General features: G+C 59.2%; 2 protein-coding genes across 13 annotated transcripts in view; one reads left to right on the top strand and one right to left on the bottom strand.

Annotated features, from left to right (window-relative positions):
* Positions 1 to 10052, top strand: part of EP400 (E1A binding protein p400) — a 97981-nt gene extending 87929 nt beyond the window's left edge. For 11 of the 12 annotated variants that reach the window (XM_035016794.1, XM_035016793.1, XM_035016791.1 and 8 more), the window contains 4 exons: positions 413 to 537; positions 3028 to 3174; positions 6509 to 6586; positions 7365 to 10052. In XM_035016794.1, coding sequence (XP_034872685.1) covers positions 413 to 537; positions 3028 to 3174; positions 6509 to 6586; positions 7365 to 7637 — 623 coding nt within the window. In that variant the 3' untranslated portion in view covers positions 7638 to 10052. The remainder of the gene's footprint in view (positions 1 to 412; positions 538 to 3027; positions 3175 to 6508; positions 6587 to 7364) is intronic. The other variant, XM_035016795.1, reaches the window with a different exon arrangement.
* Positions 10053 to 20948: 10896 nt separating this feature from the next.
* Positions 20949 to 24289, bottom strand: DDX51 (DEAD-box helicase 51; the record flags this gene model as incomplete). The annotated part of the gene is made up of 12 exons (XM_035016786.1): positions 20949 to 21576; positions 21793 to 21927; positions 22020 to 22083; positions 22188 to 22289; positions 22473 to 22589; positions 22686 to 22801; positions 22877 to 23069; positions 23263 to 23408; positions 23494 to 23602; positions 23730 to 23836; positions 23927 to 23998; positions 24092 to 24289. Coding segments are annotated over 12 exons (1386 nt in total), but the record flags the coding sequence as incomplete, so codon positions are not given.
* Between the last annotated feature and the right edge of the window lie 233 nt (positions 24290 to 24522).

Genomic DNA, 24522 nt, shown 5'->3' with positions numbered 1-24522 from the left:
ACCTCACGGGCAGCGCCTCCTCTCCAGCCCTTGTCCCGCCGAGGGCCTCGAGCGGGGCTGACGGGTCTTCTGCCGGCTTCTGTGCGGACACGCATTTCGAGTGTGTCAGGGCACCGTCTGGCCAGCGTGCCTCTCAGAGGCGCCCACGTACGAGTTTCAGCCCTTGACCTAACCCGTTGCTGTTCGGAACTTGGCACCTTTATTTGGATGTCGTTGCGGGTCCACAAACATTTTAAGTATAGCTGCGGGGCGGCTGTTCTGTGTCGGCCTGGTTCAGCGTGGGGTGTTCTGTCCGGAAAGCGGTCAGTGGGGACAACTCGGTGGCTCGGGGAGTTGGAGGGAGCTTCAGGGAGGTTGTGAGACCCTTGTGCCCACTGAGCACTGTGACTGAGGCCTCGGTGGCTGTTCGCAGGACAGACCGTCGTGGCCCAGCCCGTGCACGTCCAGCAGCTGCTGAAGCTCAAGCAGCAAGCCGTGCAGCAGCAGAAGGCCATCCAGCCACAGGCTGCCCCGGGCCCAGCGGCCGTCCAGCAGAAGGTACCGGGTTCCTGCGGGGGGCTCTCCCGTCATCCTGTCTTGACGCTGGGCACGGATCGCACGGACAGCAGGAGTGCCCCGCGTGGACCTTGCCTCGCTGCCCGGCAGCCACGTACACAGAAGGCCCTGTGCTCAGAGGTCTCGGGGTGGGAGCTGCGATGAGGCCCTGCAGGGAGAAGGTGATGACGGGAGCCCATGGGGAACTGTGAAGCCGGCCGTGGAATCGCATGGCTGGAAGGGGCCGGAGGGGCCCAGGGCGCAGGTGTGGCTCACCGTGCGTGACTGCCTGGGCTTCTCGTGTGCAGAGGGGCTGGGACCTGGCCAGGAGCCAGGCGGGGACCGCGTCCTTGCCCCTGTGTGTGCTTGCGGTGGGGGGGCCCGATGCGAAGGAGTCCTGTCGGCGTCTCACGGACTCAGACGTTTGAGAGTCGGCTCTGAGCTGACGCGGGTGCCCGGGCTGAGCCGTCCGGAGGCCGGCGTGTGGAAGCCATGCCCCATGCAGGCACCGCCCCGACCTGCTCCGCGTGCTTCCTGGTAGCGTGCAGCCCAGGGTGCGGATGGTGGTGTGTCGCTACTTGCCAGGGCCATTGTCCCTGCTGCTTTCTGAGCTGGAGCTAGCACGCACGGGCCGAGGGCGGGGCAGCTGGAGGCAGCGTTCGGAGCAGGGCCGCACGTTACTTGGAGGAAACTGAGGCTCAGAGAAAGGAAGCGACTTGCCTGGAGTCGCGGGGCTGATCACCGGACGCGGGGCCCTGCAGAGTCCTGGTCCTCCGCTGGGCAGCTCTTCCCAGAGCATCGCTCCTCCCACCGGCAGGAGCCCAGCTCCGATCTGGTCGGGGCTGAGATGCTGCCCGTCTAGGTGCCGCTGTGGTTTGTGGGGACGGCAGAGCAGAGTCAGAAGTCGAGCAGTCCTTGGCAGCCGTGGGCGAGGTGACAAGCTAGGGGGGCACGGCAGCAGAGAGGGGCCACACCGGCTGGGCATCTCCCAGGGGCACCGGGCTGTCGGTGGAGCGGCATGAGAAGGGCCCCAGGGAAGAGCTGCCCCGGCAGCAGCCCGCCGTGTCGGGTGCGTGCCCTTCGACAGCCTCCTCCTGCCGTCCGGGGAGAGCGGGGCCTGGAAGTGAGGTTGTCTGCTCTGACGGGAGAGAGAACACCCGCCTCCGGGCGCTGCCTGCTGCCCGCTGCTGGACGGTTCCGGGAGGGGCGCCGCGCCGCTCAGTCATCTCCCCAGTCCGCTCCGGCCGTCCCTGGGCCCGGCTGCTCGGGCGTGGGCCCTGCTGGAGACACTGAAGAGGGGAGGACCAGGGCACCGGCAGTTGGGCCTGGGTAACCCAGTAGGCTTGGCTGGCCGCTGAGCGAGAGGTGGCTGTAGTCTTGGTTGATGTTCACGTGACTTGAAAGAAAAGTTCTGAGACGTTGGAGAAATGTGTGTAGTCGTAGTTTTGTAAACCACAGGCTGTGTGTGTGCACGGTTTTCTGAGCAGGATTCACGTTGTTCTGGCAGAGAAAACTTAGAGATTAATCAGGCAAAGATTGTGCATGTAGGTTTGTGATTCCTTGTGCTAAATATTTTTTTTTTATTATTTTTTTAAGAATTTATTTATTTGACAGAGAGAGGTAGCGGGAGAGGGAACACAAGCAGGGGGAGTGGGAGAGGGAGAAGCAGGCTTCCCGCCGAGCAAGGAGCCCGATGTGGGACTCGATCCCAGGACCCTGGGATCATGACCTGAGCCGAAGGCAGAAGCTTAATGACTGAGCCACCCAGGCGCCCTGTGCTAAATATTTTAGAGTACGTTCCCAAACCTTCAAATTAGATTCAGGAAAGCGTATGTGCATGTGTTTTTTGTCGTGGTCAAGTTTACTCAAGTGATGAGCACACGGAGGGTATAAAGACAAACCCCGGGGCGCCTGGGTGGCTCAGTCGGTTAAGCGACTGCCTTCGGCTCAGGTCATTATCCCAGGGTCCTGGGATTGAGTCCCGCATTGGGCTCCCTGATGGCGAGGAGCCTGCTTCTCCCTCTAACCCTCCCCCCTGTCATGTACTCTTTTTTTTTTTTCTTTTTTTTTATTCTTATGTTAATCCCCATACATTACATCATTAGTTTTAGATGAAGTGTTCCATGATTCATTGTTTGTGCATAACACCCAGTGCTCCATGCAGAACGTGCCCTCTTTAATACCCATCACCAGGCTAACCCATCCTCCCACCCCCCCCGTCATGTACTCTTTCTCATTCTCGCTCTCTCAAATAAATAACTAAATCTTAAAAAAAAAAAAAAAAAAAAGACAAAGCCCGGCCCGGTCTCTGAGGGCACTTCTGGACGGAGGAGGCCGGGCACGCCGGCTGGGCGGAAGGCAGGCAGGGCTGGGGCGTGGGGCGGTCATGCTGTGGCTGTTGGGGCAGCGGGGTCCCGCGGGGAGGCCCTGACGTTCTGAGGAGAGGACGCAGCCTCGCCTGGCTCTAACGTGGGGCGGCCTCTCTTCCTTCAGATCGCCGCCCAGCAGATGGCTGCTCAGGGCCAAGCGCAGAAGGTCACGTATGCTGCCCCACCAGCCCTGAAAACCCAGTTCCTCACCACACCCATCTCCCAGGCCCAGAAACTGGCTGGGACCCAGCAGGTGCAGACCCAGATCCAGGTGAGCGTGAGTGAGCACAAGGTGGCTCGCAGGACAACAGGTGCCCAGGAAAGAGAGTGCTCAACGGAGGGCGTCCGGAGAATGAGGAAACCAGCACCCCGTTACGGAGCGTCGGGGCCCTCCTCTGCTCCTCAGTGGCGGCCGGCCCCCTGACACTCCTCGCTGGCTTTGCCGCCTCTGGGGTCGGGGGGTGTGGCTTGGGGGCCATGCCGAGGTCACGCTCCGGGGGTGGTTCTTCGCGTGTCGGGGGGTTCCTCCCGGAGTCAGGGAGTCAGCACTCTCCGTTGCTCGCTGCCGATGGCCGAGGGGGCTGCTCCCGGCCTGGGGCTGCTTACGGAGGGTGGAGGGAGCAGCGGAGGCCCGAGCGCAGCAGCAGTGTGACCGCTTCCGTGTGTGGGTGCCGCACGTGGCTGCCTGGGGTCGGGGAGCCGCGCTGTGGGCGTGTGCACGCCTGTCAGGCTTCTGCAGTGGTCCCAGCCCCGCAAGCCTCCGCTCAGCCTCGCCCTGCTCCTGCGTCTCTGCCGTTGGTGACTCTGTTAGCAGTCAGGGCCCCCCTTCTGCCGAGTGCTGGCTACGTGTCGACCCGGCACTGTTCCCTTTCTGCTGTAGCCGTCAGGTCTCCATCCCGTTTGTGGCTCATCTTCGCACTTAACTGCACGGTGTCTTTGCGGGAACAGAAGTCCTTAGTTCTAACGCGTTGGAATTTTTTTTTTTTTTTTAAGATTTTATTTATTTATTTGACAGAGCGAGATACAGTGGGAGAGAGCGCACAAGCGGGGGAGCAGGAGAGGGAGGAGAAGCAGACTCCCCGTTGAGCAGGGAGCCCGACGCGGGGCTCGATCCCAGGACCCTGGGATCATGACCTGAGCCGAAGGCAGACGCTTAACGACTGAGCCACCCAGGCGCCCCTCTAACGCGTCGGAATTTATCAGTCTTTTTCTTTCTGAACATTGTGTGTCTTAAGAGATTCTTTCCAGAGGTCACGATGTTACTTTCCCGTATCATCTTCTGAAAACCTTGTATTTTTTCTCTTACACTCAGGTTTCTGACCTTCCTGGAATGGGCCTTTCCAGACAGTATAAAACTGGGAATTCAGTTTAATTTTCCCATTAGAAGACCCTGTTGTTTTCAGCAGCACTTTCCTTCTGATCCATAGTGCAACGCTGGCGTAAATCGTGCGTGGTCGTGGCCTCTGTGTGTCCGTCCCTCTGGCCACGCAGTGAGCCTTGGCTCCTGGGGACAGACCCTCCCTCCTGTCGGGAATATCCTGCTGTCTGTGGCTCTCCTCACTTCCCTGTTGGTTTCAAGTCAGCGTGTTAAGTTCACACAGCACGAGCAGAACTGTTGGGACTCTCACAGGATTACGTTCGTGCACGTCACCGGGGCCGCGTGCGTGCTTGCAGGGGGTGCGGAGCTGCATTCGCTCTAGAGGACTCTGGGGGGGGAAGCGACGTCTTTGCCGTCTTAACTAGACTCACCCACACGATGCATCTTCTGCTGCCTGGCCTATTCAGTGCCCTTTAACTAGGTTTTCTGAACTTTTTCCAGGAAGGTCTTATCGCTTGGATTGGATTTGTTCCTAAGTAATTAGTGTTTTCTGATGCTTCTGTAATCATGTGTTTCTCAGTTTCTGTTTTCTGTCTGTGCCTTTCTCTTGAATCTGGGCTGCCTTGATCGAGCCTGTTCCTTGGACAGTTCGTCTATGGCCTCTGGCGCTTCCTTTGTCCCCAGGCAGGTGGCCTGCGCCGAGTGGCGGCCGGCGTCTTCCTCTTCCCCTGCCCGTTTCTTCCTGCTTTGCTGTGCTGGCGCGGCCCACAGCCTCCCTGGCGGGTGGTACATCCGGAAGCTCAGCTGTATCGCTGTTAATGTGATCGTTTTGCAAGGTCTGATTTTTGAGGTCATCCTTCAGTAGAGTAAGAAAATTCTCTTCACCTAGTTTGCTGGAAGATTTTGTTCTTTTTTATGGCGGTTTTTGTCTCCCCCAGTGTCGAGGCCTCTGTCTGTCTCTGGGCCGATGACCCCAGGTTCACAGCTGCAGTTGATGGCTAGCCCCGTTGCAGACTCTCAGTCCTGGCTGCCTCTGGACAGGTCCCCAAAGCTGCGTGACCTCTCGGGCGCCTTGGCCCGCACCTGTGTGCACCCGAACTTCTCCAGCTCGAGGGCGATGGTGCTGTCCCCCGTGACTGAGGCCTCTCTTGGGCCAGACCCTCCGGGTGATGGACACAGCTGCGGGGCCGGCGGGCGGCCCTGCTCTGGCTCCTCGCTGACAGTGGGTTTGAACTTGGCCTCTCGCCTGCTGCAGCCTGCATGACCCTGAGCGTCTTGCGCGCTTGGGGTGAAAGGTGCTATCACGCCTTGGCTCCTTGCTCTGGGTTCCCACCTCTGCTTAGCCTTGGAACTGGGCGTTCTCCACAGGCGGCGGTGCCGCTGGCCCGCCGTGTGCAGGTGGGGCCCTGCTGCAGCTCAGCAAGTCTTGCTTTCCCGCCAGGGCTGAGAGCACTCAGGCAGGGGCTCTTGGTCTTAGCAGATCCTGTTTACAACTTTGACTTCAGTTACAGTGAACTAGTAAGCGCTTTCCGGTGATCTCAGGTTTTACAGTGAGAACTCGCACTGACTTGGAATCGGTCATTTACAAGGACGTCATGTCCTTTCACCTTTCCTCTAGAATTATCTTGGACACACTTTCATCCCTGTTCTACCAGTTAGACACCCAGGCGGGGGTGTCCCAGCCCCCAGCAGCTGCCTCCTCAGGAGCCTGTTCTCCTGCAGAACCGACACCCCGCCAGGGTAGACGCGAGTGGCCCGAATTGTCTTCCTGCACAGAGGCAGACACATACACATGGGATGACTTGTTTGCCGAAGGCAGGCAGGGCGGAGAGTTTCATCAGGAACAAAGATCTCAGTCGCAATGGAGGAAAATATAGCAAGATGATATAACTACTTTAAAATGTTGGGCATCTCATCTCATCCCTCGCGGAGCAGCGCCCAGACTTGAAGAAGGGACTCTTGTGAGCACTCTGTGCTCAGTTTAGTTCTCTTACATAAACTTGGAACGGTTGTTGGTAAAAGGGAAACCGTGACTGAAGCGTGAGGGCAGGTAACTTGCTAGTCCCAGCTGCCTGCAGACAAGGAAGGCGGGCGTTACTCTGCAGGAGGGATGAGTGGCTCCCGGCCAGCAAACGGAGGGTCGCTCTTGGGTGGCATCTGGCCCCCGATCTGTTTTTGCTTTTGCATTAAGAACTGAGAAGGAAACAGAGGGGCAAGAATCTTCTCGTGCACACGTTCGTTTGAATTCTACATTTGGCTTGTTTTGTTTTGTTTTGTTTTGTCAAAGGTTGCCAAACTCCCTCAAGTTGTCCAACAGCAGACGCCCGTGCCCAGCATCCAGCAGGTCGCCTCTGCGTCCCAGCAGGTAGGACCTGCAGACACACAGCCCTCCGGGGAGTCCCACACGGACTTTGCAGTAACCTTCACATTTCCTGTTAGGGGAGTTCTTGGTTTTCACTCTGAGAAAGTAGAATCTCAACTATCAGAGAATCACTTTTGATGTTGATAATTCAGAAAAGATTAATTTTGGGGACAGCACTTAATCCTTAGGCTAGCAGGACACAAACCGAACAGCCAGTTCAAACTCAGTGTCACGTGTACTAAAGGAGCCCGTCCACCTGTGGGATCATTCCTTCAGCCGGCAGTTTCAGATGCGTCCTCCAAGCCGAAGCCCCCATACCTTAGTTTTAGGGAAACAAAACACGGTCTGCCCGCAGCGACCTTGGTCCTCAAGTGTCAGTACTGCTGGGGACAGCAGTGACCACTGTCACTGGACCGGCAGGCTCCTGCCTTTGTATTTACTGCTCAAACCGTGGCCGTGGAAAGCAGTGCTTTAACAAAACACTGTTTTGTTCAAAATCACGTGGCGTGTAGATGTCAAGGAACCAAACAGCACTAAAAGCTGAATGCCGCCACCAGGCCCCAGCTGTCAGCCTTTCCCAAAAGCAACCGTGATTCCGTTCAGGGGCTCTTTCCTTCTTCTGTGTGGCTGGAAACCAGAGGTCACACCGTGATGCGGCACATAGTTCTCACGTTTCACAAGAGCGTTTGTGCTGACGGGGTTCCTAAAACCCCCTCCCGTCCCCAGGAACGTCTAATCGGCCGTGTCACTAGATCTGTGTTTTCTAACCGTTCTGGCCCAGGCTTCCCCACAGACCGTGACCCTGACCCAGGCGACGGCGGCCGGGCAGCAGGTGCAGATGATCCCCACGGTGACGGCGACGGCACAGGTGGTGCAGCAGAAGCTCATGCCACAGCAGGTGGTGCCGACCGCCGCGAGCCAGCTGCAGAGCCCCGGCATGCCCACCCCCGGCCCGGTGCCGGCCAGCTCCGACAGCCCCAGCCAGCAGCCCAAGCTCCAGATGAGAGTGCCTGCCGTCAGGCTGAAGACGCCCACCAAGCCTCCGTGCCCCTAGTCGCAGGGGCGGCGCGGCCTCAGGGCCACCGTGCCCCCCCACCTGCCAGGAGCGGGCACAGTTCATTGAGGGACCGTGGCGGTGTTGGTTGAGGCATCGGGAGGTTACAGTGGAACCAAGTGGCGTGTCCTCATTTTATCACCCTGCCTCCAACACCGCGGGGGTGGCGAGCCGCGGTACGCGCCCCTGTTTCCGTATCCGGTGACCGGGGAGCAAGTGCTGGTGGTGGCGTCGGCCTCCGACTGCTGCAGAGCGGCGGTGCTGGCTCTTGAAAGCCGTGTGGACTCTGTGTGCGGTGTTCTGCACGTGGCCACGCGGAGCATGCAGCGAGGCATAAAGCAGACTTCCTGAAGCTACGGCGTGGTCCTGGACGGCGTCCGCCTCTGCTCGGGTCCGTATCCCTAACTAAACACTCGTTCTGGTCCTTGGAGAGGAGAGAGGCTGGCTGAGGGAGAGCCTCTCCGGTCCGAGGAAGCCAGCGTGGTTTCTTCTTTCCCTCCTAAGCGGGATTTCCAGGCACATTCATGACCGGCTCCCGGCCGTGGTGAAGGGTTACCATCCCCGACTGAGTTTTCATTCCAAAGAGCAGCCAGTGGGGCTGCCCCCGGGCCCTCCCCGCCGTGTGCAGGTGTCCAGCCCAGCACATCCAGGGTGCTCCCCCAGCGTGCAGACGAAGCTCGTGTTTGAACACAGCACACTGAAGCGCAGGCCCAGACCGCTTTGCGGGGGGGTGGGGTGGGGGGATGCCTGTCCCCACCCCCTCGCGCCCCTGCCCAGCGCAGGCAGGATCTGCTGACGGTAGAGAAGCTCCGCGGACCGAGTGCAGGTGTTACCTAAAGAAACGGGCGTCGTGAGCCCTTCATCGTGGGCTGGTAGCACCAGACTTCTGTGGCTCGCGGTGCCGGGGTCTTGCACGGGAGCAGATGCACTCCCGCGTGGTTCCGGGTAAAGCAGAGAACCTTCTGTGCAGTATTTGGGGGTGCAGTTGAGGGACAAAGAGGAGGCCACGTGTTTGCTTCTGTTTTACTTTTTTACGACGGCAAGCTAATAGAAGTGTTTGCGGTGGGCTTGATTGGCCGAACGATGTCTGTTTCCTGGATGCTTTCGCCCAGGCCAGTGTGCGTGCCGGCTCACCCCTCTGCTCTGGCTCCGCGGCTCTCTTCTGTTACTGGGCCCAGAAAATCAGGCCGTGTCGGGTGTGTGTGGGCACTCTGAGAGATTCTCACTCTTCATTTTCTCCGTCCTTCCCCATGTACCACTTGAAGTGACACGGAGGAACGTGGACCGTAGTTTTGGTTTCCCATCGATTTGTGTGGACAGGAACGTGGCGGCATTTACTGAAGCAGCTAGGCAGCCTATTATTGAGCTCTGGGTGAGAAATTTGGAGAAAACTAAAAATCAAGTGTTGAAAACGTGGAAGGGACTGAACGTTTTAGTTCACTTGAATACGGGGAAGCCGTCCTGTGGTCTGTGTTCTCGCGTCCACACTGGCTGGTTCTGGTGTGGCCGGAGCTACTGGGAGAGGACACAGCGTGCAGGGGGCTCCGGCTCTCTTACCCCAGACATGCATGCCGAGCTCGGTGTGTTTCAGCTTCTTGGGATTTGTGCGCCCGGTTCATCTGCCCCTCGCCCTTCCTGGGGCGCCAGCAGGTGGCTCGGGGAGGAAGAGGCCCCGGCCGGGCCTTCTGTGGCACACCCTGCTCAGGGCTGCCCGGACGGAACGGTGGGAGAGTGCAGAGCATCTCTCAGAACTGAGCTGGGGTGCGAGCGCGGGGGGTGGGGGGCTCCTGCCTTCCTTAGTGCACCAGTGAGAGTCCCTCGTGGGCGAGGGCGCGTCCTTCACTGGCTCCTGACGCAGAACGCAGAGCAGACGGTTGCCTTTCGTCCTACTTAGACGCACTAGCGGCCTCGCCGGCTTCGCTAGTTGCTCCAGGAAGCATCCTCCTCCCCGTGCGTGGTTTTCTCGGTCTTCTGTTGTCAGGGGTACACTGTCCACGTTTCTGAGCTCAGTACAAGTGTGGGGGTGGTTCTGTCCGCGGACTCCCACATCGCCGAGGACTGGCGTCCTGGCCGGGACAGCGCGCGATGCCCAGAAGTCACACCTGCCGCCGGAATGCTGTCCGAGCCGTCCTTCTGCACTGACAGCCGTTGGCCCTAAGGCCAGGCTGTTTCCCAGGAAGCCGGGCCTGCGCCTGTTCCTGCGCGGTGCCTCCCGAGGCTCGCCTGTGTGCAGTCCTCACCGCTTTCTATTCCCTGTGTAACCACGCAGCTGTTGCGTTTGAAATATAAAGGAAGAAGACTGAGATTGTAAATACTTTGTAAACATACCCATTTGTACTTGAATAGTAGGGTTTTAAAAAGGGCACTGATATCCTGCCAAACAAAAGGTATAATAAAATGACCTTTTTCTATGCTTTCTCGTTTTCGCTCTCATAGAAAACTGGTATTCAAGTTAAAGTAAGACGCTAATTGTGTTTCTTTGGTGTGAAGAAAACACAAAGGGAAAACACGCAGGGTTGGAGGCAGGGGCCCCCACACCATGGAAGGAGTGGAGCATGCTGGGCGGTTCTCAGGGAAAGCTGCTCTCTCGCTGGGGAGACGGCCTTCGCGCTCCAAACATACGTGTGGAGGAAAACCTGGTACGTGTGGACGCCACCGCCGCTCTGTCCTCGTGTGACCTGCCACCCACAGGCACCCCGTCTGGTGGAGGGCCGGGTGCAGCTTCGCACGTGCTCTACTCAGCACCCCTCTAAGCAGGCGGCCTGCACGTGTTACTTTTATTTATCATCTCTCTTGCTTTTAGATTACTTTTCCTTTTGTTAAAAAGTTGCCTAGGCGGCTCAGTCGGTTGAACATCCGACTCTTGGTTTCGGCTCATACCATGATCTAAGGGTTCTGGGATCCAGCCCCGCATTGGGCTCTGCACTCAGCATGGAGCCTGGTGGAGATTCTCTCTCCCTCTCCCTGTGCTCATCCCCTGCTCACTCCCTCGCTTGCTTACTCTCAAATAAAGCCTTAAAAAAAAAAAAAGTTGCTGATAACAAAAAATACCAACCTTTTAATTAAAAATGCGCAACTTCATACGATGCTAAGAAGCACCGCAAGTAACCTGTGGTTGTTTTTATCTTCCACTGCAGAAATGCAGGCCCAGGAACCACATGCACCTGTAGCCTCAGGCTCCCATTTCATGTCCCCCCGCCCCACCTCGGAGCCAAGCGTGCAGACTCTCGTGTGCATCACCTGCGTGCACAGACCTGGCTGGGGCAGTCATGGGGCACCTCACTTATGACCCTTTGCCAAGTGCCTGCCGGGTGCTTGGTGTGGAGAGGGTGGGGTGCTCCGTGGGTGTGTGGCTCTGCACTCTGGTACCTGCCTACCATGTGACGGGGCCCTGGCTTCCTCCTGTGTATCCTTCCCCCAAGGCGGCTGTGACATTTGCAAAGCTCTCAGCCTCTGCACTTGGTAGATTATTTCATCTGATTATTCTCAACGGAGAAGATCGTGTGTTTTCCGAACCCTTCTGTCACCATGACTGTATGGGCAGGTCCTTGCCAACTGTATGTGGCCAGGAGGCCGAGGGTGAGCTCATCTGGCCCCACGCTGTATTTGTGTGTGTGCATTCGAGGTGGGGCGGGTCGCTAAGTGCAGTGATGCTGCTGTCTGAGCCCAGGGGGTCCATTTGCCATCACCTCCAGCATGATTCCGTGTAACGTAAAACACGCCCAGTGGGCTTGCGCAGGCCACTTGCCTACAACCAGCTTTCGAGGTCTCACTTAGGTCTGTTAAGCAACCTCGTCTCTGCTGCTCGGGTCCCGTGTCAGCCTCGGCCAGGGTGCTTTCCACGCTCCAGATTAGGGGTTGTGGCTTGGGGAGAGAAGAGGGGGACTTCTGCCGTAGGTCTGGGCAGTGGTTCTTCCCTTCTCTGTCCTTGGCCCGCATTGTCTGTACCCTAAAATAATCTTCCAAAGGCCTCACCCTAATGGATAATTAGGGTACGTACATTCAGTGAAATAGAGTGCAGCTGCTTTTTAAAAAGATTTTTTATTTATTCATTTGGGGGAGACAGAGAAGGAGCAGTGGGGAAAGGCAGAGGGAGAAGCAGGCTTCCCGCTGAACAGGGAGCCCCATGTGGGGCTCGTTCCCATGACTTGAGCTGAAGGCAGACGCTTCACCAACTGAGATGCCCCTAGAGCGTAGCTATTAAGAACAAGGCAGAGCTATATAGTCTGGAATGGAAAGGTCCCGCTAAGGTTCAGTAAGCAGGAAGGTGCAGAACCGTGTGGGACGCTGTCAGAATGGAGCTACGCGTATGCCTGGCTGTGCGCAGAATACCCTGGAAGGGTGTGTCTGCCTCTGGGGAGGGAGACGGGGTGGGGGGGTGCTCACGGATAAAGGGGTGTTCACTTTGCACTGTGTGGCATGCCCTTTTAATTATTTAGGCGGTTTGCCAAGTGCATGAAGTATCGAGGCTCTAACAATAGCGTTTCATCATGTGCTGGCCCTGCTCGGGAACCTTCACGGGGCAGGTTCCAGCTTCCGCGAAGCTACCACTCACTAGTGCCAGGCCTACCCTTCTGCTCTCCGACCGCCTCCATCCCTCCAGCCCCGCCTTTCACTGCGGTTTTGTTCGGCCCTCGTCGCCAAGCGCTCTTCTCTGAGGACCAGCCTACCCAGCAGAGCGCGCGCTGGCTCGTGGCTCTTGTCCTAATGCCGTGACCCCGGCCCGCGAGAGGGCAGTCCCTCTCTCCCCAGCTGCGGGGCGCTGTCTTCTCTCCGTTCCGTGAGCGTTTATTGAAACACACGTGCCCGTGCCAACTTGGTCGCTGGGGGGAGGCATGTTTTAAATGTTTTTTTTTTTTTTTTTTTTTTTATTCATGAAAGTCAGAGAGAGAGAGGCAGAGGCAGAGGGAGAAGCAGGCTTCCCTCGTAGCAGGGAGCCCGACGCGGGGCCCGATCCCAGGAGCCTGGGATCGTGACCTGAGCCGAAGGCCGACGCTTAACCATCTGAGCCACCCAGGCGCCCCGGGGGAGGCAGGTTTTAAAACACGGTCGACACTTGACCCTTCCCTTTACCTTGAGGCAGTACCGGTTCGTTGGCGTGGTGACTGTGGAGTCTAGGAACGGAGCCGCAGCGCTGAGCAAAGCACAGGAGGGCCAGACGGGGCCCCTCCGAAGGGGACAAGTACGGGGGCGGGGGGGGTCCCGATGACGCGCAGTGCGGCCCCCATCCCGGGGGCGGGGGGCCACCTCCCCGCTCCGGGAGCAGCCCCCACGCTTCGGGGCTTCCGATCCCAGCTTAAGAGCCTCCCGGGCACTTTCTGACCCCCTCCCCCGTCCGCGGCGGGCACTGGACCCCCCTCTCCCCGCGCGGCCGCCGCCGCCTCTCACTGGGCGTCTGTGTCCTGCGCGTGACCGCCCCCCGCCCACGCTCACGACGTGCGTGCTCCGTGGGGCAGACGGTGCCGGTGGGGGCACCCGGCGGGGGCGGGGGCGGGGGCGGGGGCACGGGCACGGCCCGGAGGACCCCACGCAGGCGGGAAGCCGGACGCGCGGACGCCGCCGGAGTGCGCAGGCGCCGGCTGTGAGCCGCGCCGGCCCCGCCCTTCCCCCCGGGGCCTGCGATTGGCCCGCGCCGCGCCTGCGCGCTGGGCCCTGCGGCCCGCGGCCGGCCCGGCGGGGGGCGACGGCCGCGTGTCCCCTGCGGGCCTGGGGCCGCGGGCGAGGGAGCGGCGCGCGGCCGACCGCTCCGGGGACGGCCCCTCCCGGGGAGGTGACCCGTGACCCCCGACCCGCGACAGGGCGGGGCCGCGGGCCGCAGGCAGGGGTTGGCACCCCTGGGTTCTAGAAAGTAGCCTCTGTTGTTACAGTATCTTTTGAATCCGCTGCTTGGAGACCTTTTAGAAGAGACGCGACGGCGGTGCCTGCTCGGCGATCGTGTTGGAACAACTCCGGTGTTTTTCTTCCCGTGTTTTAAGCGCGCAGCTCGGCGGCTTCGAGCCACTCACACGGGGGTGCACCCATCCCCGCCACCCGTCTCCGGAGCTTTCCGTCTTCCCGCGCTGGAGCCCTGTCCCCGCGAAGCGCCACCCCCCCCCGCCGGCCCCCCAGCCCTGCTCTCTGAGTTTGCGGGCTCCGCGGGCCTCCCGAAATGGGACCCCGGTATCTGTCCTCCTGCGCCGGCTTATTTCCTTCGCCGCCTGTCCTCACGCCGGCCGTCGCGGGGCAGGTGTCAGGACTCCCGCCCTTTGAGGGAGCGATACTGGGTTGTGTGGGCGGACCACGTGGCGTTCATCCATCACCTGTCGGGGACACGGGGGAACGTGATCCAGTTTGGGGAGCAGCGAGATCCCTCACCGATACGTCCTGAAATGTGGAGGGTTGCGGTTTGGTTTCTCGTGGTTGCAGGAGGAAATTCTCCTGCCCCTCAGGCCGCTCAGCTGCGGACAGAGGCAAAGCCAGCAGCAGTAGGACCCGCCCACGGGGCCTCGGGGCAGAAGCCCCGGCCCGCACACCCCACCGGCCCGCACACCCCACCGCCACAGCTCCCCGCAGGCTGCCCCGGCCGGCCTCCCTGCTGCGCCCCTGCTGCCCGGCGGCCCCAGCAGTGCGTGCAGCCAGCCATCTGCTTCCTGGGCTGGGGACAGCCAGCCCCGCGGGTGTTGGGCGGGGCTCCCTCGGCCCGGCAGGCCAGCCCTCCCCAGGTCCCACCTGCCACCAGGCCCGCCTGCCCGCTGGTCGTGCCGTGGGCGCCTCTGTGGGCATCCTGAGGACCAGATCGCGTCTGTGAGACGTTTCTCGCTCACTGAGCACGGACGCGGTTAGGGCCGCATGGCAACATGCAAGCGGAGCAGGAGAGACCATGGGCTGAGCGGCAGAGTCTGCAGACTCACGGCTCTCCCTGGGCAGGTGCTGGCACCGACTCGGCCACCGCTGGACGCCGCCATGCCGCTCTGCATCCTTCCCGCTGGCCTGCTGTCTGTCTCCTCCACCCTCAGTGCCCCGTCTGTCTGTCCCGTGCAGACCGGCCACACCTGCCCCCCAGCCAGCAACATGCTGGCGACACTGCGGCGTGCGGCCTGTGGGCCAGGTGGGCGTCCGTGCGCAGAGTTTGGGGCGCCCCCCCCCCACGGCTCCCAGGACGGACCTGCAGAGCAGGCAAGCTGGTAAGATTCCGTGTCGGCCCAAGGACCTGTGATGACACCGTTTAGAGAGGATCGGAAATGGAAGCGTTTGCATGTATTTGTCAGCACGGCGGACCGCGATTGGAGGGATCTTTCGAGAAGTCATCCTGTCTGTGTGTGTGTCTGTGTCACAGCCCGCTCAGTGTCCAAGGCAGGGAGGTAGTTCTCCGTGTCCTCCTGTCTGTCCAGCCCTCCCGGGCTTGGCTGTCGGCCCCCTTCCCTTCCTCCTGCGGCTTTCCCTCTGTTCTGTGTCTTGCTCGACGCCCCCACTGGTGGTTGTGCTCAGTTTTAAGCCTGGGAGCAGGGGTGAGATGCGGGGGGGTGGGGGGGCGCAGAGGCTTCAGGGGCTCAGGATGATCTTTTTGGTGCTTGGACGGGAACTGTATTGTTAGTTTTCTCTTTGGGGTGTACTTCCTTAATTCGAGTAAATACAACTGCAGAGGTGAGTCTGCTTGGCTAGGGGGCGCGGGGAGGACTCTGCGCTGCAGGGCAGGTGGGGGGCGGGCCGGCCAACGAGGGAGGGGGGAAGCGGGGGGAGAGGATCCACTTAGTCGTGAGGGAGGTAACACACAACGCAGTGGGTACAACATGGCATCCCGCACGGGGTGGCCGCACCTGTCGGGGATGCAGAGCCCCACAGCGGGTTCTCGAGGCCAGAGACAGGGCGGAGTCACCAAATAGATTTCGTCAGAAAAGAGAAGTGGGGTGGTTACAGTCTTGGAAATTTTGAGATAATGTTAAACAATTAAGATGGTCTTTCTGATTCCCTTATTTGAACAAGTTGAAAGCTGCTCCGGTTCTAAGCGATTTATCCCAGGTCATGTGGACAGTTGGAGGAAAAGCTGGGATTTAAACCCAACTGTCAGCACAGTCAGGGTCTGACCCTAAATGTCCGCCCTCCCTCCAGGGCCTCCTACACGGCCTGGTTTCCTTTTGTCAGCCGGGAGAGCCCCCTGCGCGACTCGGCACTGAACAACGTCTAACGTCTCCCTGGACTCTGGATACACGGATGTGCCCTGTCCTGTATTTAGGAAAACGGAAATGTCTGCACAATAAAGGATGACGGGAAGGAGTGTGTACCCTGAGGGGGTTGTTGTAACATCGCTCCTACGGACGAGTGACAGAATGAATCAGCTTGCGGACGCTACAGATCGATGTCGCTTTTATCCAGATTTCAACATGAGAAAAGATGCGTTTGGCAGAGTAATCTGGGGTTTCACTGTCTCGGAGGCTTTGTGCGTCTCTTGAAGGTGTCGAACTATGACCCCTTGTCTGTTCTGAGACACTGTGTGTACATGGAATTTCTGTCAAAGGTTTTACGCGCTTTAAAGATTTTATTTAACACTTACTTTCAAGTATTTGGGGGTGTTCCAGATATCTATTCGTTATGATCAAAACAGATCTCAATTTTATTTATTTATTTTTTTAAGATTTTATTTATTTATTTGACAGAGAGACACAGCGAGAGAGGGAACACAAGCAGGGGGAGCGGGAGAGGGAGAAGCAGGCCTCCCGCAGAGCAGGGAGCCCGATGCGGGGCTCGATCCCAGGACCTGAGCCGAAGGCAGATGCCCAACGACTGAGCCACCCAGGCGCCCCACAGATCTCAATTTTATTTATTTTTTTAAAGATTTTATTTATTTATTTGACAGAGAGACACAGCGAGAGAGGGAACACAAGCAGGGGGAGTGGGAGAGGGAGGAGCAGGCTTCCTGCTGAGCAGAGAGCCTGATGCGAGGCTCGATCCCAGGACCCTGGGATCATGACCTGAGCCGAAGGCAGACGCCCAACGACTGAGCCACCCAGGCGCCCCACAGATCTCGATTTTAAAATTTTTTCTTTGTTCTACGGCTTGGGACGTAGCGTTAGCGACGATTCCGTGTGCGCCTTAGAAGAACCGCGAGCCTCGGGCTGGTTGTGCGGCGGGGCCTCCTGCTTCCGCTGATCGTCCGTCTTCCTCCGCGGTGCGTGGGTGGGGGGTGTGGGCCGTGCGGGGCGCCCGAGGGCGGGGACCAAGGACAGCGGGCAGGCGGGCGCTGGGGGGCACCCTCGCTCTCCGAGGGCTGCGCGCACGGTGTCGGTCTTCCCGCCTGGCCCGCTCGCCTGCGTCGGGTTCAGCAGCGGCCACCGCAGTCGTGGGCGCGGCCCGCCGGAGGCGCGCCGTGGGCCCCCAGCAGCCTGTAAGGTCTGCGGCCGGGTGGTTTGGAGCACGGCCTGTGAGCACTCCCCATCTTGCTAGGTTTTGTTGTTTTTCAGGAGCCTTTTATCACAGCTACCCGAAAATTGGCTGGCATCTGCCCTAAGAATTTGTAACCTTAAGCAGAAATTAAAAATGCCTTAGGAGGTTCCTCTAGGGCAGAGGAGTCTGTGAAAGAAAGTTGGGCACATAATTTGTCTTTAATTCTTAGTTAACCCTTCAGGGGTGTACCCAGTAACTACTCACTGACATTTTGGTGGTTAAGCGAAGGTAAACTGGTCTGAAGAACGCGTGGAATTATGAAGAGGCTGGTTTCGCGGCTTCCTGGGAGAACCGGCCCAGGGGAAGCAGCGTGAACATGGACTCGGGCGCACCGTCCTGGTGTGAAGCCGAGGGCCGGTCTGGGTTGTGAGGTTACGTTGGAATTCGTCGTACCGTTATTCCATGGAAGTGCGGCCCGCGGCTGGAAGGCTGGATGTGCTTCTGTCCTACGGGCTTTAGCAGACCAGTGTTTGTCGTCCCAAGATTGACCTGCTTTATTGAAGGGTTTTAAAATTTAATCGAAGAGACAAATTTGAGGAAATGTTTAACAGAAGGAGACTTACCTGTTTGTGGTTAAGGAAGGTACAAGTATGAAAGTAAATAAAAATATCCTTTAGATGAGTAACAGATCTGTTTAAACCCAAAGAAAATTATCGAAAGACTCGATGTTGAAAGAGGTGCAGGAGCACTTCCAAGTGTTTCCACTTCCGTGAGCGTTTGCTGTAGGGACCGTGGGGCCTGCAGGGCGAGGGGTGTTTTGGGAGACCTGCTCCGGACACGTGTGCACACACTCGGTTTTCGAATCCCGTGAGCATTCCGAGTTTGCGCTCGGAGGAGGTCCTCGTCCGGAGCCCCCGAGTGCCTCCTGAGAACGGTCACACGTTTCCCGGACCACCGCACCGACGCAAAATGAGCGAACCTTCCAGGGTGTCTTAAAAACAAGGACAAGCGTTGATTCGAGCCCAGGTGAGGACGGCTGCCCGGGATGGCGACCTTCACAGATGAGAGAGAGCGTGGAAGGAATGTGTAACACGGGGCCGTGTTGCTTCCGTGGCGTCGGGAGTGACAAATCACAGTGACCAAGGACGTTCCAGAAAATGACACGCTCGACCTTGTGCTTTTAGCGCCTGCAAGTTTGCAGGCTTCGGACGGATGGGCGCTCGGGGAGGTTTTGACTCTTATCTTCAGTTTGACGTGTTTCTCGCAGGCTGTTTGCTCACGACGCAGACGGACAGCGTGAGCTCGGGGCAGAAATGGAGCCCTGCTCTGAAGGGTCGGGGAGCCCCTCCGACCGCGGCCGCGGCTAGCCTCCCTGGGGGCGCGGGCGCAGGGCCGGGCAGCGGGGTCACAAGCAGCCCCCGCAAATGCAGACCTCGTGCAGGTCATTGGCCTTTCACAACAAGAGGCTCCAGGGATGGCAAGCGTGGGCTCGCCTGAGGGCCATGGACGCGGAGACGCGGACACGGAGACGCAGCCAGCAGTGGCTGCCTGACCCAGGGGCCTGCACAACTCACACCGCGGGGCTCCAGGCCCTCTTGGGCTTCCTGGTGGAAGCAGCCACGAGGACTAGGACTCCTGCCGCAAACTCGTGATAGGGCTGCACCAAGGGCGTCGCTGTCCCCGAGGTCTCGAGGAGACTTCACACTGCTGTGGTCAGCAGGTCGCTCACACTGTGCACTGATTTCCCCAACGTCCGCTGGTATCGCTCCACCTTCCCCCATCACTAAGTACCTGGCCGTAGCCGAAAGAGTAGAGGAGGACAGGTCTTCCTCCCTGTTTCCGCCTCACTCACTGGCACCGGGGTCCACTGGGTCAGCGTCCACACATCTGAGAAACCCAAACTTCAGTTGTCACAGGTGCATTTACCCCGTTTCCTGCAGGAACATTTGATGGCAAGATGTGGCCTCACGGAGATCAAGGGACATCTGCTGGTTGGGTGTTTTCTGGTCCAGGAGGGGTTCGCGAAGACGCCCTCTGTGGGAGAACACTGGTTCATCCGGGCCACTGAGTGTGGACGCAGGGGGGAGTGGCACTTACATGGGCACCGTGTTTAAGTCCACAGTGATGGTTGAGAACGCTCAGTGTCCATGAGCCCGTGGGACGCCATGACGGACCTACGAATCCACACTTGTTCTGAGAGCACAGATCTCATTATCCTATCACCTGAAGCATAACAGGTCCCAGGTTAATGACGACGAACATCATTAACGTTGAGATCCAAACCTAACGTTGAGAAGCAGGTGGCTGAGCAACGTGGATGTGTCAAAACGTCATCTTTCCACCATCAGGCTTTGGGGAAGATGCTGGACAGGTGACGCTCTAGAACACCGTGCGGGACCAGTGAACTGGTGCTTTTGGTCCTCAGCTTGGAAAGCGCGAATGTGTTTGTGTCCGTTTTCTGTAAATATTGCTAAGACTGCACTTGAGGATTGCCCGTTTGAAGAGGAAGGAATGTGACTGTCACCTGGTGAGTAGGTTATTTAAAACAATGAAACATACCCACAGATACAACAGTAGGGATCCGAAGGGTACGCACACCCCGATGTTTATAGCAGCAATGTCCACAATAGCCAAACTGTGGAAAGAGCCCAGATGTCCATTGACAGATGATGGATAAAGATGTGGTTCATATGTACAATGGAATATTATGCAGCCATCAAAAAGTGAAATCTTGCCTTTTGCAAGGATACGGATGGAACTAGAGGGTATTATGCTGAGTGAAGTAAGTCAGAGAAAGACAAAAATTGTATGATCTCACTGATACGCGGAATTTAAGAAACAAAACAGATGAATATAGAAGATGGGAAGGAAAAATAAGACAAAATCAGAAGGGAGACAAACCGTAAGAGACTCTTAACTCTAGGAAGCTGAGGCTTGCTGGAGGGGAGGTGGGCAGGGGGCTGGGGTCACTGGGGGATGGGCATGAAGGAGGGCACGTGATGGAATGAGCACTGGGTGTTCTATGCAACTGATGAATCACTGACCTCTACCTCTGAAACTAGTAATACAGTATATGTTAATTAAGTGAATTTAAAGACATTTAAAAAATTCCTGAAATGTTAAAATATAGAATGAATGAGAAAAGAAAAAAGTATATTAATGATGATCAAGTATATGAAGGACTCGCGTTGACCAGGATCGTTATTTCCCTGCAGACCGAGAGAAGATGTAGGTACAATTGCAATAAACACAACGGACTCAGGAGGCCAAATAAATAAAACAACGAAGCAACACGGGGTAGAGATTAGCCGTCCGACTGGAAACCTGTCGCCGAGTCCGGAAGTGGGAGCAGGCGTGCGAGCTGCCCATGCGTGCGCATCTGTGTCTGGTATCCGTGTTTCTGAGCCAGAGCGTGTTGTATCCATGTCTCCCCGTGCCCGGCACCGATTCCAGTCATCACACATGCGCCAAGGCAAACAGTGACCAAGAAACTCGTAAGCACACACCTCGCTGCGTAGAGAGGGAGAGCGTGTCGGTAGGAGACAGGCCCTCCCGGTCAGCCTGGCCTCGGTTTCCCGGGAGTCGGGGGGACGTCCCTGGCACAGGCGGTTCGGTGTCTCCGTGGCGGAGCCGCCCCCACAGACGTCGAGCCGGCCAGGCTCCAGGGGCCAGCAAGGCCCCAGCGAGGGGGCGGGAAGTGGGTCCCATGCGGCTCCCAGGCCACCCCGCCCTGTCCCTGTCCTGGGGCTCCTCCACCTTTGTGTTCCTGGCTCCAGCCAGGTGGGCCGTGCGCGGCCCCCGTGTATGGAGAAGCTGGTTTCCATCCCTAAGAAAGAAGCCTGTACCTGTTTCCTGTACCCTCCCGCAGCCCCATGAGCAACCACGCGGCCGGGTTCCCCAGTGTTACCTGGCCGCAGCGAAGAGCACGCTTTTAGGACAGACAGAAAAACCACAGCCTGATCTGGCTTTTTAAAGTTTGTTTTAATAGCAGCATATGATTCTGAAAACAAAACCTTTACGCCAACAGCGGGTCAGCGCTCCTGAAGCCTGTTTTCCGTTACGCTCCCGACGCACGTTCTGGTGTGCAGTGAGGTTGGCCTCGGCCCCGTGTGGAGACCCCCGCTGCGCGGTCGGGGCTGTGCCCACGCCGTGTGGGCGGAGACACTTCGCACTGGGACGGCGCCCGGAACGGCTCACGATGTGCAGGACGGAGGGCGGCAGACGTCCTGAGGACACCCAGGGTCCCCTAACGGGCCCAAGGCTACGCCCCAGACACTGCCCGTCAGGTCTGCAGTAACCTGAGCGGCTTCCTCCGGGCCCGAGCTTGCCTGGCGCCAGGCCTGCTGCAGCGACCATGTCCAGAGCCTGGCAGGAGGAGGCCCTTTCCGCTGGCTGTTCCTTCCGAAACCCAAGGAATCAGGTCTTTTGCTCACGTATCCAGCAGCCACTGCTCAAGATTTTTCCGGAAAGGAGGTGGCTAGGCCCAGCAGGAGGCACGGGCTGAGAAGGGTCTGCTCTGTGGTGGGCTCAGCCCGCCTGTCCCCCGAGCCCGTCAGGGCGCCTTCTGCCTTCGCTCTTCCTGCGGAAGGGAGGCCAGAGGCTCACGTGGCGCCACCTGCCGCCTCCCCCCAAGCGGCAGCACCCGGCACTCGCTCAGGAAGTGCAGATCTGGCCCTGGCCCCCTCCCAGGGCCGTGTGCCCCCTTCCCGCCCTGCCACCCTCTCCCCGTCCTGCACACGTTGTCCGGTCTTCCCAGACACCAGACGTGGGTCACCAGAATGCCTCGGCCCCTCACCTTGATGGCTTGTTCCAGCTGGAACAAGGCCGCCTCGTACCGCGGGACCAGCGGCTGCAGGAGCTCGCCAGGGATGTCGTGCCGCGCCGTCTCCGGCACCCCAGCTTCGGCTAGCATGCGGAGGAACCTCCTCTCCTGCGGGGAAGCAAGCGGGAAAGGGCCCTGTTTTCCGCGAGCGGTGCTGCCGGCAGAGGTCCCGGGCCCTGGGTCAACTCCAGCAGACGCACCTGCACTTTGAGGAGCAGCGTGAAGGCCTGTCCAGTTTTTCCAGCACGGGCGGTTCTTCCGACCCTGAAGCCAAGCACAGCTACCTCCAGGACGGTGGCCCCCAGGGGCCCGATGGGACAGGGCTTCCCTCCAGGGACCCTCCCTCCAAGAGTGCGGGATGGCCTTACCGATGGACGTAGGTACGCAGGTACTGGGGGGCGTCATAGTTGACCACCAGCTGCACGCCCTGCACGTCAATGCCTCGAGCGGTGGCGTCTGTGCTGATGAGGCTGGGGAGCACCAGGGGCTGTGGGCCGACCCTGCCCGAGGCCGGGAGCCCCCCTCCGCCCCCCGCCCGGCCCTGCTGGGGAAGCCACCACACTGAGGAGGCGAGTCTCCCGCAGGAAAACGCCCTCAGAGGGCCCAGGCTGTACCTGGCGGGAGCATTCCCCTCCTCCTTTCCAGGTACTCACAGCTGAACCTTGCCCTGCTCAAACTGCTTCAAGACCGCCTTCCTCTGGCCGGGCCCGCAGCGGGAGGAGAATTCAGCCGCGCTCACACCTCCGAAAGCCTGGACGAGCAGGAAGAGCCTGGGTGGGAAGAGCCGGAAGGAGCCGGTGGGCAGGGCCTGGAGCCTACCCCCATCCTGTTCCCCTCTCCTCCCCCTCCGCCCACTTGGGCCTCACCTGTGTGAGTTCTCGCGGGAGTTGGTGAAGCAGAGGACCCTGGAGAAATCCTTTTCCAGGATCAGATGCAGGATGGCCAGTGGCTTAGTGCGGAGGCTGCAGGGCACGTAGTGGTGCTGTGGGGACAGCACAGGGTCGGCCAGGCCCAAGCGCCTGAGGCACCCCCTCCCCACCCCTGCACGCCCACTCACCGAGAGCCCTACGGGGAAGGTGTACTTCCCGCCGGAATCCCCATCTTCGTCAGTGTCTCTGGGGCCCTTGTACGTCAGCCCCGTGGAGAAGAGCTGGGGCTGGTAGAGGCCCAGCTGCTGCAGCTTCTCAGGATTCTGCGTCAGGGTGGCCGAAAAGAGCAGCTTCTGCAGTGGCATCTGAGGACAAGAAATACTGAAAGGGGAGCGGGTGATGGGACAGCAGTCTTGGTCTAGCCAGCCAACCTGCAGAGCCCCGGCCACCCCAGAACAGACCAGACCAGACCAGACCAGACTGGGGCCGAGGGGTCTCAGAGCCAGAGGGGAAGCACGACGGGGCTGTCCGCAGGCGGCCACACTGAGTGCAGGGCAGGCTCAGTGTCAGGTACCTGGCGGCCGTCGTGGCCCGGGGTTGCCGCCTCTGGAGCAGAGCGAAGGGCTCCTTGGCCCCGTCCCTCGGGAAGGCCGCCTCCACCACCCGGGGCAGCCAGGACTGGTGCATGCTGTCTACCATGCGGTCGGCCTCATCGATGACCTAGGGGAAGCGAGAAGCCTGGTGTCTGGTGGCCGAGGTCTGCATTGGCTCCAAACCCCAGCCATCCTCCAGGGGTGGGATTTACCAGGAAGCGGAGGTGCTGGAGGCTGAATCCTGGGGTCTGGTCGATGTGGTCCACCAGGCGGCCAGGAGTGGCCACCACCACGTCAGCCAAGCAGCGGAAGCCGTCTGCTCTGAGGAGTGGAGTGGCTCAGCAAAAGGCCCCACGCTGACCCCCCCCAATACCACAGGGAACCTGCAGACAGGGTTCAGAGAGCCACTCCCTGTTCCCCGAGGAGCCCCCAGCCCCGCAGGACCTACGTCTTCTGGACAAGACTCTCCTGCTCTTTGATCAGCGACTTCTGCCCAGTGATCAGGGCGACACGCAGAGGAGTGGCATCTGTGTAGATGTTGAACACTTTGCTCACCTGGAGAAAGAGCGGCCGTCACCAACCTGGTACAGAGCACCACAGCGAAACAGAGCCTAGGTCTGACCTGGGGACGTGGGGTACACGTACCTGCTGGGCCAGCTCCTTGGTGGGCAGCACAACCAAAGCACGGACCTGGCAAACAGCTCGACGTAATAGGGCCTGGGGGGTGGGGAACACGACAACCACCCGAGTCAGCAGAGCTGGCTCCCTGCCTGCAGAGCCCACCTGGAGGGTGGGGGTCCTTATACTCACCTGTACCACTGGAATGACAAAGGCCAAAGTCTTCCCACTGCCCGTTGGGGCAGAGACACAAAGGTCACTGGGCCGGTAGCCACCTCTGGCCACGAGAAACCCGTTGGCCGTGCTCTCCAGGAGGGCAGGAATCACTGCTGCCTGGACTGGACAAAGAAGGACGAGACACAGGTCACATCTGCGCGGGAACACCCAGAATCAGCACAGGCACTGGAGTCCAAAGTAACCTTACCCTTCACCTCCGACTTCTAGACCAGGCTGTTCTCGCTCAACGATGGCACCAGGCCCAGGCGGCCCAAAGATGCCAAAAGCCCAGATGGCACTTGGTGCTGGACGTGCCCAGGGGCCTGTGTTCACAGCTGTTACGCTGTGGCCTCGTGTGGCTCTCGGTGAGAAGGCTCTTGAAAGCGTGCCAGTCCCCCCCCCCCCCC

This window comes from Mirounga leonina, unplaced genomic scaffold, assembly GCF_011800145.1.
Source record: "Mirounga leonina isolate KUSES-001 unplaced genomic scaffold, KU_Mleo_1.0 Mir_171, whole genome shotgun sequence".
Classification (NCBI taxonomy): domain Eukaryota; kingdom Metazoa; phylum Chordata; class Mammalia; order Carnivora; family Phocidae; genus Mirounga; species Mirounga leonina.
This window is presented reverse-complemented; position numbering and strand designations above follow the sequence as displayed.